This window comes from Crinia signifera, chromosome 7 (assembly GCF_055691185.1).
Source record: "Crinia signifera chromosome 7, ASM5569118v1, whole genome shotgun sequence".
Taxonomy (NCBI): domain Eukaryota; kingdom Metazoa; phylum Chordata; class Amphibia; order Anura; family Myobatrachidae; genus Crinia; species Crinia signifera.
Window position 1 is genome coordinate 62,650,419 of NC_139223.1, and position 13,150 is coordinate 62,663,568.

Here is a 13,150-nt window from a genome sequence, read left to right on the forward strand (position 1 = left end):
GAATATGAACTGGAACAACCATCTTCACCTGCGAGGTTAAAATCCAGAGGAAAACCAGCAATATGTGTGAGTACAAACAAGCACTCGTGTATGAAGGATTTAGAGCTGCTGGTAGAAAAATCTGACTTTACCCCTCGTACTAATGTCTAGGATACAGCATCTCTTCTGATGTGCTTATAACAACAAAGTTTTGGTTTTGGAAAATTCTGACTCATAAAGGAAACTTATTTCTACACTTCAGTTTGTTTTTCTCTGTATGTGGAAAAACAAAGGCCAAACACACTGGAATTATTCTCTGCTACACCCAGGGGCCATACTGTTATACTGTCCTTAATGCTGTGTAACTGATTGTTTGATACGTTTGTATGTATGTGTGTGCATTAGTAGTGCTCACCAGAAGGTTTGAAACTATTTCATAATCATTTAAGGCCCCCATACACTAGTCCTACTTGTCCTAAGGACAAGACGGTCCAGTTTGCCCTTGTGCTCCCCGGGAGGCTCAGTTACGATTTGGCACTTAATGTGCCATTTTTACATGCGGTTTATTGCATGTAAAAAACTCCCAGGGAGCTGGCACTTGTGGGGGGTGGGCAGCGCGGTCCGGGCAGCGGTGGGCAGCGTGGTCCGGGCAGTGGCGTGGAGCACGTAGCGGCAGATGTCAGGCAGCGGGCGGTAAGCACCTGCTGAATTTTAAAAAATTAATTTGAAAAGACTGGCCAGGCTGCTGATTGGTTGAGAGAATTTTCAGGCCATCAGCGGCCTCCCATCTGATTGACTAAGAGAATTCTCTCAGCCAATAAATGTATAAATGTATTATCTGTTGCTACACCTGCAGCTATAGATTTTTGTTGCACATTCAAAGTCATTCTAACTTGGCTGCTGGGTCCTGGGTCCACAAGCGATCTCATATGAGTAATGAGATCTTGCACATGCCTAGTCAGCGGGCTGGGGAGGGAAGATCATCAGCAGTAGGCTATGGAGGGTCTGGCGGTGAAGGGTGAGCGATCGCTGGGGAGGGGGGGAGGGTTTCACTACCACACTTCTTCACCCAAGACATTAATACCTCTGCACTGTGGCTTCCTGCTTTGCCATGGTAAAGTGGAAGCAGGAAACATTATACCAACACGATAAGTATAATATACTTTCCCTTGGATGCCAGGCCAAACATCATCACTTGTTTAGGATGTGAACTAAGGTTCACGCTTTCGGATGCCATAAAAATTCAATTTGGGCTGATTTCACCCGATTTCTTGGCCTGATCCACGGAATCGGGTGAAATCAGGCCCAAATCGCATAATGTATGGGGGCTTTAACTTTGCACCAGGTTAAACAAGGTGCAGTAGCTCAACATACTGTATCAGAAGTGGCTTGTTGTGTGGCAGCCAACTGATGCAGAGTTCTGTGGGAGTCATCTGTGAATACACCTATCCCAAACCGTAACACATCCACTCGTGCCTAACCTTTGCAGCTCCCGCAACCTAACCTTAACTCTCCTCTCATGCAGCTTAACACTTGCCCTAGTGCTTAAACCTAACCTCTTGTTCCCGCAACCTAACACTAACTCTTCCCTCATGCAACCTAACACTTCCCCTAGTACCTAACCCTAACCCTCTGCTCATGCAACCTAACTCTATCCCTCCTCCTAGTGCCTAAACTCTAACCCTCCACTCCCACAGCCTAACCCTTATGTTGGCGTTGTGCAGAACAAGGTGGACATCATAACTGTTGTCATTGTGGTGTTGACATTATGACAGAGGACATTGTGATTGTCAACACTGTGACTGCTTCCCCTTAATATCCCCTTAAAATAAAGTACACAAACCCTCTTGGACGGTGGTGTCAACAAATACTTGTGATTTTTTCTTCTATAAACAAATTTTGTTACACACTTTAGTATCGATAATGCGATATTAGTACTTTCAAACATTCTGCATGATCATCGTATAATGTGCCCAATCTGTTGTTTAGAGCCATCATTCATTGAATCATCCCATTGGATGTGCTTTATGTTATGTCCAGGGACAATACTACAGCCAACACTGTGGCACCATCATACAGCAGATCGTGTAGTATGTATTACTCCATGGTTGAAGAGTTTGTTTACACCAATCTATATGTCGGCTATTATTGAAATATTTTGGAGGTACAGTCCCGCATTGAAGTTTGCAACAGGGTCAGGGCTTCACGATTAAATGGGAATTCTTGGAGTATTATAGGTGGGGTTTGGGTGGATCAGGGGCGGGGTTTATGTTGTCTCAGTTCTGCATGTATGCTGGGAGGTATGATGACATACACACATGACACATTCAGGTGGACCAACTTGGCAGCAAACTGTAACCTAAAAATAAAAATCAGCAGACAGAGAATATTTGCTTGTACCCTGCATGGTATATTGAATAGTCTGTCTTATAAGAGTACAGGACTTTGCCCGTGCTGCACCCCTTCAGTGGAACGCACTCCCTCGCTCCATTAGACTCTCCCCAACCTTCCAAAGCTTCAAACGGGCACTGAAAACTCACCTATTCATCAAAGCGTACCCTTCCACTGCATAAACCAGCTGGTTCTCCGACCCCGTGCCTTTTTACATCCTGCTATCTAACCACCAGCCACTCGCTTGCACCTCTTGTAATCTGTCTGTCTCCCCTTCCTACTAGATTGTAAGCTCCTCCGAGCAGGGCCCTCTTCCCTCCTGTTGTCAAAGCCCACTTCTCTTCACATTTTACTCACAGCTCTCCTATACTCCAACACTCAGTGACCATCTTTGTCCGCATACTCATCTCCATCATTGGCCTCAAGCCTCTAGTTGTATGTTGATTGAGTCCTCACTACTTATATTTAAGCTGTAATGTGTATTGATCTGTGGCGCTCTTTATTTGTACTGTATTTTTGTTATTTATTCAATGTTATGCCAAGCTTTGTCTCCTTGTATTGTTCCTTTGTACAGCGCTGCGAAACACTTGTGGCGCCTTATAAATAAAATTATAATAATAATTATAAACCCACCTGCTTCAATATGCCCCACAATATGATTATATCTATCTTACTGTTCAGGAGAAAGAGAAACAGCACTTAAACTTTAATGAATCTGTTGATGACATATCGTCTTCCTCACAAATGCCTGATCCAAAGACATGTAAGTATCCTATGTTGTTAGCAATCAGTATAGAACCCTGCATCTTCCAAAACCTGTGCAGTTCCTCTTTCCTTCCTGGGGTGTCACTATCTGCTGTAGTGCTTATAGCACAGTGTGATCTGAATTTCAGTACTGACATGCAGACCAGATATGTGCTAGAAGCACCACAGCAGAGAGCGCCACCCCAGGCATTGAAGCAGAACTGCATGGGTTTTGAAAGGCATAAGATGCTAGAATGATCATTATCTTGTCATTGCAGTAAATCAATAATTTAGTCTGGGCCCCATACATCAGCAATCACAATTTATGGATTTCCAGATCCAGGGATTTTTTGGCCAGATAAATGGATTTTACAATCTATCTGACTTTGCCCACACATTACAGATTTATTTCAGTGATCAGCAGATTTTTCCATCTAAAGATTGCATCTTCATATCTGGAAATTGCCCAATCGATTGCTGTTCATAATGTAAATAGATGAAGAAGACGAATTGGGAATGCCCACTCATATAAAAAAAGATCTGCAGATAATACCAGATTATTAAACGTGTTTAAAAACCTGATTAAGCAATTGATTGGTGATTTTGATTGGGATTGCCAAAAGGGGGAGCAGACACACATCTAAAATTAATTGTGGCAATCATCTCTATATCTTAAATTATTGTCAAAATTAATTGCTGATGTATGGGGCCCTTTATACTGGGGTAGCCAACTCCAGTCCCTGAGAGCTACCAACAGTTAATGTTTTCAAGGACTCCTCATAGAATCACAAGTGAAGTAATTAGCTCCACCTGCAGGGGCAAACGCAGGATTTTCGGAAGGGGGTTTCCAGAGGGGCGGAGCAAAGCACGGAGATGGACACTTAGGTGATCCAGTATATGCCGGTCAGTTAAAGTATTATAGATAGACCAAATATAGTATATAAATAATAATAATAATTTTCTGGTGGGAGGACAGCTTGCTTGACTGCAGATATTTCCAGTTCCCGGAAATAGATTTCTTAGATTTTAATGGAATTAAAAACTAGAGAATTCCACCTACCAAATGGTACTGGGGACTAGGGGATCAGAGTTCAGGAGGCAGAGCAATCTGCCAAAGAGTATATAAAACTACACACCAGGTGTGTGGAGCTGGAGCAGTAACCAGCTGCTTAAAGGTTGATATCTCTGATTCTGGGCACAGTAGAGACCAACATCTAATGTCTCTCAAAGGGGGCGAGTCCCAGCCTTTGGAATATACCCTCAGAAAAACTCTACGTCAGACAGAACCTGAAATATCTGACTGGGTAGAGCAATTAACAGGCTTGGATGGGGACCACTGCTTTGAAGTCATATATCTCCGGTTCCCAAGGGCCGATTTTTAAAATTCTTGTACCCATGGAATGAGGGGACCCTCAGCTTTCAGATTATGGTCCTCAGACTCCTGGGGGGGTTTCTGGGTACTCAGAACCCCCCCTGTGTGCGCTACTGACCTGTGGATCATTTAAAATGTGTCAGTGAGTAATGAGTGCACCTGTGCAGCAGCTAGGTTGTCTGGAAAATGTGAACTGTTGGTAGCTCTCGAGGACTGGAGTTGGCTACCACTGGTCTAATATTTTAAAATCTCTTTGGTGCTGCTGTGAATATGATCTAATGCAGGACTGAACAAATTCCACCGTGCGTTTCTACTGGATTGCATTGCAACGCAGTACAATGAGATGCAATGTAATCTAGTACAAAAAGTGTGTGCAGCACATACTTATTGTGCTGTGCGCGCTAGTGTGTATCGCACCCATCAAACTGTACCGTGACTGGGCATCTTAAGATGGGAATTCAATTGAAGATTAGATGTTGCCCATAGCAACCATTCAGAATGTACTTCTTATTTCTTTAGCACCTTGTAGATGATAATAGAAACCCATCTTCAATAGAACTTCCATCTTAGTAAATTTACCCCATAGATTTGAGAGGATACGGTCACTAGGCCAACAAGAGGAAGGTCGAAAGGCATTGGGTCGACATTAGATCGACACATGCATTAATTCAACATGGGCTAGGTCGACAGTGAAAAGATTGACATGGGGTTTTTCACTTTTTTTATTGAGCCAACATGTGCGGACAGGCGGTATTTCATGCCCTACCATCCACTAGGGCAGGGCTGGGCAATGCATTACACTTCCCAGCATGCCTTGCATCAGTTTCAGCATGGCCACATAGCAAAACTAATGCAAAGCATCCTGGGATGTGTAGTTCATCAACATCTGGAGGGCCGCAATTGCCCAGCCCTGCACTAGGGCATGGTGGGAGAATAAAATAGCGTGCCAAGTGTACCGTGCCCGAAGCATGGTGAGCGGACGCAGTGCACTTTTTTAGTGTCCATGTCGACTGTGTCTACATTCGGGATAACGAAATTGAAAAACCCCATGTCGACCTTGCCCATGTCGACCTAATGCTTGTATTTAATAAAATACCTTGCGCTCTCTATATATTAAGCAGATTAGGAATGTTTTTATAAAAAAAAAAAAAAAGTGTATATTTCATTGATAAACACAAAATTAAAAAGCAGATCTAAACATATTAACACATATAAAACTTTTCTTAATAAATCATGCATATATAAATAATGGTGATATTGATGGTGGTAGTATATAGGGCGGTATTCAATGTGAATACCGGCGACGTGCAGCGAATCCTGTTTAGGATTCGCTGCACATTCGCCACTGGTCGCCGCGTTCCGGAGCCTCGCCGGCTCCGGTATTCAACGAGTCAGGGGCTCGCTGCCCCTGACCGGCGAATATGAGCTCCTGCGACGAACGCCGCAAGGAGCCTGAGGACGGTGGCAGGCAGGGAGATGGAAGTCTCCCTGCCTGCCCCAGAGCGTATGTGGGGGGGAGGTGGGCTCCCCGGGTGCCAGGCTGCCCCCCGGGGGTGCCAGCAGAGGACCGTATATATTCACTACACCCGATCATGCATATGTAACGATCGGGTGCAGTGAATATATGAATATCTAATGAGCGGCTCGGCTCCGACGCCCCCTGCTGGCTGGTCAGTGTAAAAAAAAAAAAAAATTTTAAATTAAATATATATTCATGTGCTTACAGCACATGAATAAAAATAGCATGCCCCTCCTCAGAATAAAATTCCTGATTTTTTGACACCAAATGTAAAAAACAAAACACTTTATTTTAAAAGTTCACATTCCACTTCACCATAAAAAGATAGCGATTGCTACTCGGTGAATCATGGCAAAAAAAACCTTGAAATGTATTCGCCATCTGGTCATTGAATAGGGTGATTCACCGTTTTTGTCAAAAATTCGCCTTACAGTACAAAATCGCCATAAAAACCTGGCGAATCAGCCTCATCGAATACCGCCCATAGTATTTATTGCTTCAAGAGAATGTTGTAATCCACAATTAATCATGACTGACTTTTTTTATGAACACTGTTTATTCTCCAATTCCACTCTGGTCCTAACTATTGATTAATTGTGGGTTACAACATTGTGCATGCGTCACAGACGATGGGGGTGGGATTGGGGCAATAATGGGAGTGCACTTCATTAGCGATATTGAGTGTTATGAGGCTTATGTTCTGTGACTTTATATCTTTTTAGATATACATTTTCTTGCTTTTTGTCTTACAGAAATCCTAGTGTAAGATTATTTTATATACGCAGCCACCGACCTACAATGCTAATGCATACTATTGCTGTTCTTTTCTGTACTGTAAAATGTTAATAAATGTAAGTTTAATCAATTAAAGAAATACAAATATATATATATATATATATATATATATATATATATATATCTTACTAATGCCCACTTTCTCAAATTAGGTTCACCTCATAAATATTTGAAAAACTACATATTTCCCGTGTTATTACCAGCAATGGCTGAAATGCTGGTTGAGGCAGAGAAAGAGAAATGCTTTTCGGTAAGTTTTTGTAAAATGTGCAGATTTAGATTTTGGAGGAATGTTTGCAAACCTTTAAATTACAGTGTAAAAATTAAGCTGTCCAACATTTGTGAGATACATGCAAAAGCAGGCATTATTTACTCTGCATGCAAACAAATATATATAATCATTTATATGCTAATCCTTTTTATGCTATTGGTTGTTTGGCAGTAATTTGTTGAACATTTTTAATGTAAAGTATGTTTGTATAACAAACATTTTACTAGGAAATAGTTCTTATAATTAGTATGTGGCTAATAGGAAACATGAGATCATCTGAAATGGATGAGTATTTTGCTTATGAAAGCATCTATTGACCAGTAGAGGGCAGTACTAATAAGACGTCTAGTTCAGCTGTACCTTGTAGGAACATACAGCTCCACATGCACAAATAGTACAGACTCAGTGATGATTATACACAGACAGCTTGGTATTATACCATTCACTCACTACTGTATACCATGAGGGATATATCTATTGATTCTATTTCTTGCTCCGGTACTCTTTACCTAGAACGGCGCCCATCGCGACCATCGCGACCATCGAATGCACTAAAAAACGGGTGCGATGCGATGCCCGCGATTTCCCATAGGGACCAATGTTAAAAGTGAGATTGGACGCGATTTTAGTGTTCAATGCCTCAATGCCCGCGATTTTTACATAGGAAACAATGTTAAATGGGCCACAGAGCCCAAATAGTCACCGTGAAGTCTGAAATGGCCCCCACAATTGTTAACGTCACCCCACGATCAACGTCAACGAAGCGTGGCGAGCGCAGCGAGCCCGCGAGGGGCGGCGGTACGCGTCCTCCGACCTTTTCATACCCCCACTATCCACGTCGGCGTGGAGTTGAGAATAGAATAGTGTGGCGAGCCCCGCGTGGGGACGCGGATACCTTCACAGTTATACGCGTCCCCTCGCGGGCTTCCCAGGTGTCCATGGCGACGCGGACACCTGTGAAGCCCGCGAAGGGACGCGTTTACCTGTGAAGGTATCCGCGTCCCCTCGCGGGGCTCGCTGCGCTCGCCACGCTTCGGGCTCGGTGGCTCGCTGCGCTCGCCACGCTTCGGGCTCGGTGGCTCGCTGCGCTCGCCACACTATTCTATTCTCAACTCCACGCCGACGTGTATAGTGGGGGTATGAAAAGGTCGGAGGACGCGTACCGCCGCCCCTCGCGGGCTCGCTGCGCTCGCCACGCTTCAGGTTGACGTTGATCGTGGGGTAGCGTTAACAATTGTGGGGGCCATTTCACAGTTCAAGGGCACTATTAGGGCTCTGTGGCCCATTTAACATTGTTTCCTATGGCCAAATCGCGGTCATTGAGGCATTTAACAGTAAAATCGCGTCCAATCACAGTTTTAACATTGATCCCTATGGGAAAATCGCGGGCATCGCGTCGCACCCGTTTTTTATGTACCCGCGATGCACGCGATTTTTTACCCCCGACACCCGCGATGCCATCCGCGGGCGCCGTTCTAGGTAAAGAGTACCCTTGCTCCTCCAATTCTGGTCATGGGTTTACATACATATGTAATTTTGAACTGATAGCCTCTGATTATGTGATGATTATCACATGTAGCCACTTTACAGTTATTTAATGACCATAACAGCAGCCACTAAAGGAAACATTGCTCTTGCCTACACTAGGGATGATCAATCGAACAATGGATACAAGGATCTGCCCAAGAAAATATAATAAGGCAGCAACTCAAAGAGGCTGGCTACCAGTACTCAGATTTAGGCAGTTTCCTTGGGCAGCAGGATCTGGGGTGGATGGGGAGAGACTTTGACATTTGTGTTGTAAATAGTGCAGGTGTCAGCTGTGGAACTTCTAAGATGCCATCTCTATACTTTCACATTACACGCACATAACTGAGGTCATGGGTTCAATTCCCACCATGGCCCTAACTGTGCGAAGTTTGTATAGTCTCTCCGTGCTTGTGTGGGTTTATTCCGGGTACACCGGTTTTGGCCCACACTCCATAAATACAATGGTAGGTTAATTGGCTCCCAACAAAATTACCCCTAGAATGAATGTGTCTGTGTGTGTACATGTAGCAGGGAATATAGAGTGCAAGCTCCACTGTGGCAGGGACCAAGGGCGTAACTACCTAAAGTGCAAGGGGTGCAGTTGCTATGGGGCCCAGAGCTGAAGGGGGCCCATTTTTACTGACAATTTAATGTTTTACATATATTTATCACCATCAGTCCCTAAATAGGGGGCCCTTACAAACTTTTGCTATGGGGCCTACGGATATCTAGTTACGCCCCTGGCAGGGACTGATGTGATAGTTCAAATATTCTCTGTAAAGCGCTGTGGAAAATGTGTGCGCTATATAAATAAATAAATAATAGCTCAAGGACTTCATCCCTTTAATTAGTTTGGTTGTTTTTCGCTTTTTGTAGTGTGAAGCTCAGAATCATTATTATTAACAGTATGTTGCTATGTGGGCCACAAAGTTCTGATTGGGCCCCTGATTCTCAATGGATGATTGATACAGTGGCCATTGCCTGGTATCTCACATGGTGCTCTGATGCAAAGCATTAGCAGGGTTTACCACACTGTTTATAAAGACAGTGGTGGTGCCTATACTGCTGACTGTTCCCTTATCTTGTTGTATTTTTGGGATAACTAGAGCACATGCAATACAGTGAAATAAAATGCATTCATTTTCCAATTTAGCATTTTTATTCCTAGTTCCAGTTATATTAAAGTACTTAAAATTCCTACCATTATTTATGTATTTGTTTATTCTACTTTATCATTTTTGCAGTGTGGGGTCATAGTTTCTCAGAAGAGACCCATACCCAGGGGCCGACAGTGTAGTAAATTGGCAAAAACCAGTGCAGTGTTAAACCCACCCCCCAGACTCTGCTGAGGGGCCGAAATTATCCCCAACACATCTGAATGTTTTATTTTTCACAACAGATGTTGATGTGGGCCCAAAGCAATATACGCGCCATGAGTTTGTAATCTGTCTGTGAGGACATCACTTCTAACATTGTCCCCAGGGTAAAGTTTTCAGGGATGTTAGTAATTCCGGTGGTTAGATGTGTTAGTGTTAGAAAGCCGCTTAATGGCTGCTATGAGATGTTGCGACCTTGGCCAGTGCCTGTTGCTGACCTTGGGAAGCGGACATGATTAGACTTGGAGTTGGGCATTATTAAGGCTTTGATAATTCATGTGTGGCCTTTTTGCAAGCTGGTTTGGTCTGTGATAATCGGCGCTGTGTTTGATAAGGCTAGAGGAAAATTAAATTCTGTTGTAGCTAATTTTTTTATGGAGTTCAAGAACAGGTTTCAGTTGGACTGGGCAACCAGGAATATCATGTCACAATGGCCGCTAAATATTGTGGTACTGGCTGTTCCTATGCAGTGGGCACTCCAGGTGGCCATGTCAGTTCCTGGTCCCAGCTGTTGCTTAGCAGCCATGATGCTTCTTGTGTACAGACAACTTCAGTGGCGAATTCAGGGGGGGGCACCCAGGCACGTGCCCCCCCTCTCATTTATTTTGTAGCTGAGGACCAGGGCTTTCCAACGAGCCTAGCCCCGTGTCTCTAGCCCCCCCAGGAACCGGAGATATCGCCTGGCAAACCTGTAACGTTTTTTCCCCATAGGATAATATGGGACCCGTCAATTCCGACCCCCACCCGGTTCCGACGGCTGCCAGTTCCCGCCCTGGCATCACAGAAGCTTGTGGTTGATTTCATTCAATTCCAAATCGCTGGGCCGTCAATATGATACCAGGCTGGTCCAAATCGGTCAATCAGTTCCAGAGATATTACATGTAAACCGATTTTTTTATTTTTGAAAAGTTTCCCTGGTTCAAAATCATTCAAAGCCCACTCAAAAGTTCTTCAATATAATACTTGTCTCATGTAAATGGGTCAGTTGGTTCCGGAGATATAGCCGGTTAAATGAGTTAACTGGTTAAAGGGGGGAGGGGTGGTTTTCTCTACCCCTTACACCAGACAATGCAGGGACTAGGCTGGTGTAAAAGGGGCCAACCTGGGAATGCATTTTCTGGTGTGAAAGGGGTATTATTTCAAATAGCCGGGACCTGCAGTGCTCTGAATACAGCCAGGCTCTGCCACTGTCAGTGGCTATCACTTCTGCCTGGCGGCGGCTGTCCCCCATTTACCAAGAGCATGTATTCCCCCTTGGCAATGAGCATGTAATCCCACATGGCTAAGAGCATGGAACCTCTGGCAATGAGCATAGAACCCTGGACAACTTACAGCTGCAATCTACTTTGTCGTTAATGGGGCTGGTCTGCCTGGCTCTCTGTCATTAGTTGTTGCTCCTGGTCAAAGGCAGCCTGCCCTTCACAGACTTGACGATTATAGTTTCAGTGTCTTGTTCTAGTTTCTAGTCGAAACCTTGTCATGTAGTTAAATATATAAGACACCTGTGACCAAGCATGGATAAACTTAAAACCTGTGAACCTCTGCTTTAGTTGCTTCATAGTATATGGGCCAGATGTACTAAGCTTCAAAAGTGATGAAATGGAGAGTAGGATAAACAGCCAGCCAATCAGCTCCTACCTGCCATGTCACAGGCTGTGTTTGAAAAATGTCAGACAGGAGCCGATTGGCTGGCTGTTTCTCACTCTCCATTTTATCACTTTTGAAGCTGGCCCTCTGTTAGAGTTACCCGAGCCCTTTTTAACCACCACGGTTAGTTCCACCTGTGTCCTGCTGGAATCCCTGGTTAATTGCCATTGCCATTACTGCATCGGATTTCTATGCAAACTAGATATACTGTAGCCTTCAGCTGTGGACTAATGTGGTTTTTAAATTATACCTTATTTTTACTGCTGTTCTAATAATTTATGCATGTTCTCTCTCTCTCTCTCTCTCTCTCTCTCTCTCTCTCTCTCTCTCTCTCTCTCTCTCTCTCTCTCTCTCTCTCTCTCTCTCTCTGTATATTTATTGTGAATTATAGGAGCCATTGGGGGAAATTTACTAAAATGGGAGTTCTATGTCACATGGGATAATGCTATGGGCAACCAATCAGAGTCTTCTTATTTATTTAGCATCCTAGGAGATAATAGATCGGATCTGATGACGGGCTTAGCCCGAAACGGCATAGACCTTACTCAGTATAGTTTTGTGATTCTGCACCAGACCCGGAGTGACACCTGTCTTTATTCTGTATATACTGTGTATATATATATGTATATATATATATATATATATACACTTTTCATCTGAATATCAACTTTTCATCTGAATATCACCAGTGCCTAAGTAGTGTGATGCATTAGTGGATTTCAACAACTCGAATGATTAAAGTGCACATCTGTTTTCTGCATTTTGCCTCACTATGAAATCTTTGCATCTACCAGTTCCAGTGCCCTGATCCTTCCTAGTGCTTAACATCGGTACTCCAGTTAACTCTGTTTTTGCCATGTTGCTGTAGCTTGAATATAACTACTACAGCCAATAATACAGCCCATTGAGTAAGCCCCTACTTAAGGTTTAAGTCATGGTGGCATCCTAAGTATTGGTCTGTACATCAAACACCAAGGGAACAATGGGTAGCTATTATAGGCAGAAGATCCTCTCACTGGCTAGTGGGTTTTTCTATGCACTCTCCTGATAAAGTTTATTTTGAACCAGCGCTACCTTATAGGGGATTGGTGGCACCAAAGTTATAGGAGAATTATTCACAAGTGTTTAGTGCATGTTTGGGTATTGCTGGGTGTCCCTTGCTATGTTACCACCCTTCTTTCATTTTTATTTGTAAATACAAATTTGATCTTTTTACGCCAATCCAGTTCTGTGACTTTATTGTTGTTATTTATATACATATGGTTTGACACAACATCATCCATTAGTTTTGTTATACAAATACAGCAATACAAAGCCCCATCAGGTGCTTGCAGTGATGAATAGAACATTGTAATTGAATGCATTTGAGTAAAGATCACTGCACTTAATCTAAGCTGTAAAATAAAAACACATTACTGACAAATGGGACTTAATAGGCTGTTTGCTTTTACCGACTGGTTATGTATTTAGTAACCATCTATTATGTTTCCTACAGGTGCAAACACGTAAACTACAGTTTTCACATG

At 43.4% G+C, this 13,150-nt stretch overlaps 1 protein-coding gene across 1 annotated transcript in view; it reads left to right on the top strand.

The window, feature by feature from the left end:
• IQCK (IQ motif containing K) overlaps positions 1 to 13,150 on the top strand; it is a 94,022-nt gene continuing 80,872 nt past the window's right edge. The window contains exons 1-3 of the mRNA XM_083153241.1: positions 1 to 66; positions 3,052 to 3,133; positions 6,953 to 7,050. Coding sequence (XP_083009367.1) covers positions 3,115 to 3,133; positions 6,953 to 7,050 — 117 coding nt within the window. The 5' untranslated portion in view covers positions 1 to 66; positions 3,052 to 3,114. The remainder of the gene's footprint in view (positions 67 to 3,051; positions 3,134 to 6,952; positions 7,051 to 13,150) is intronic.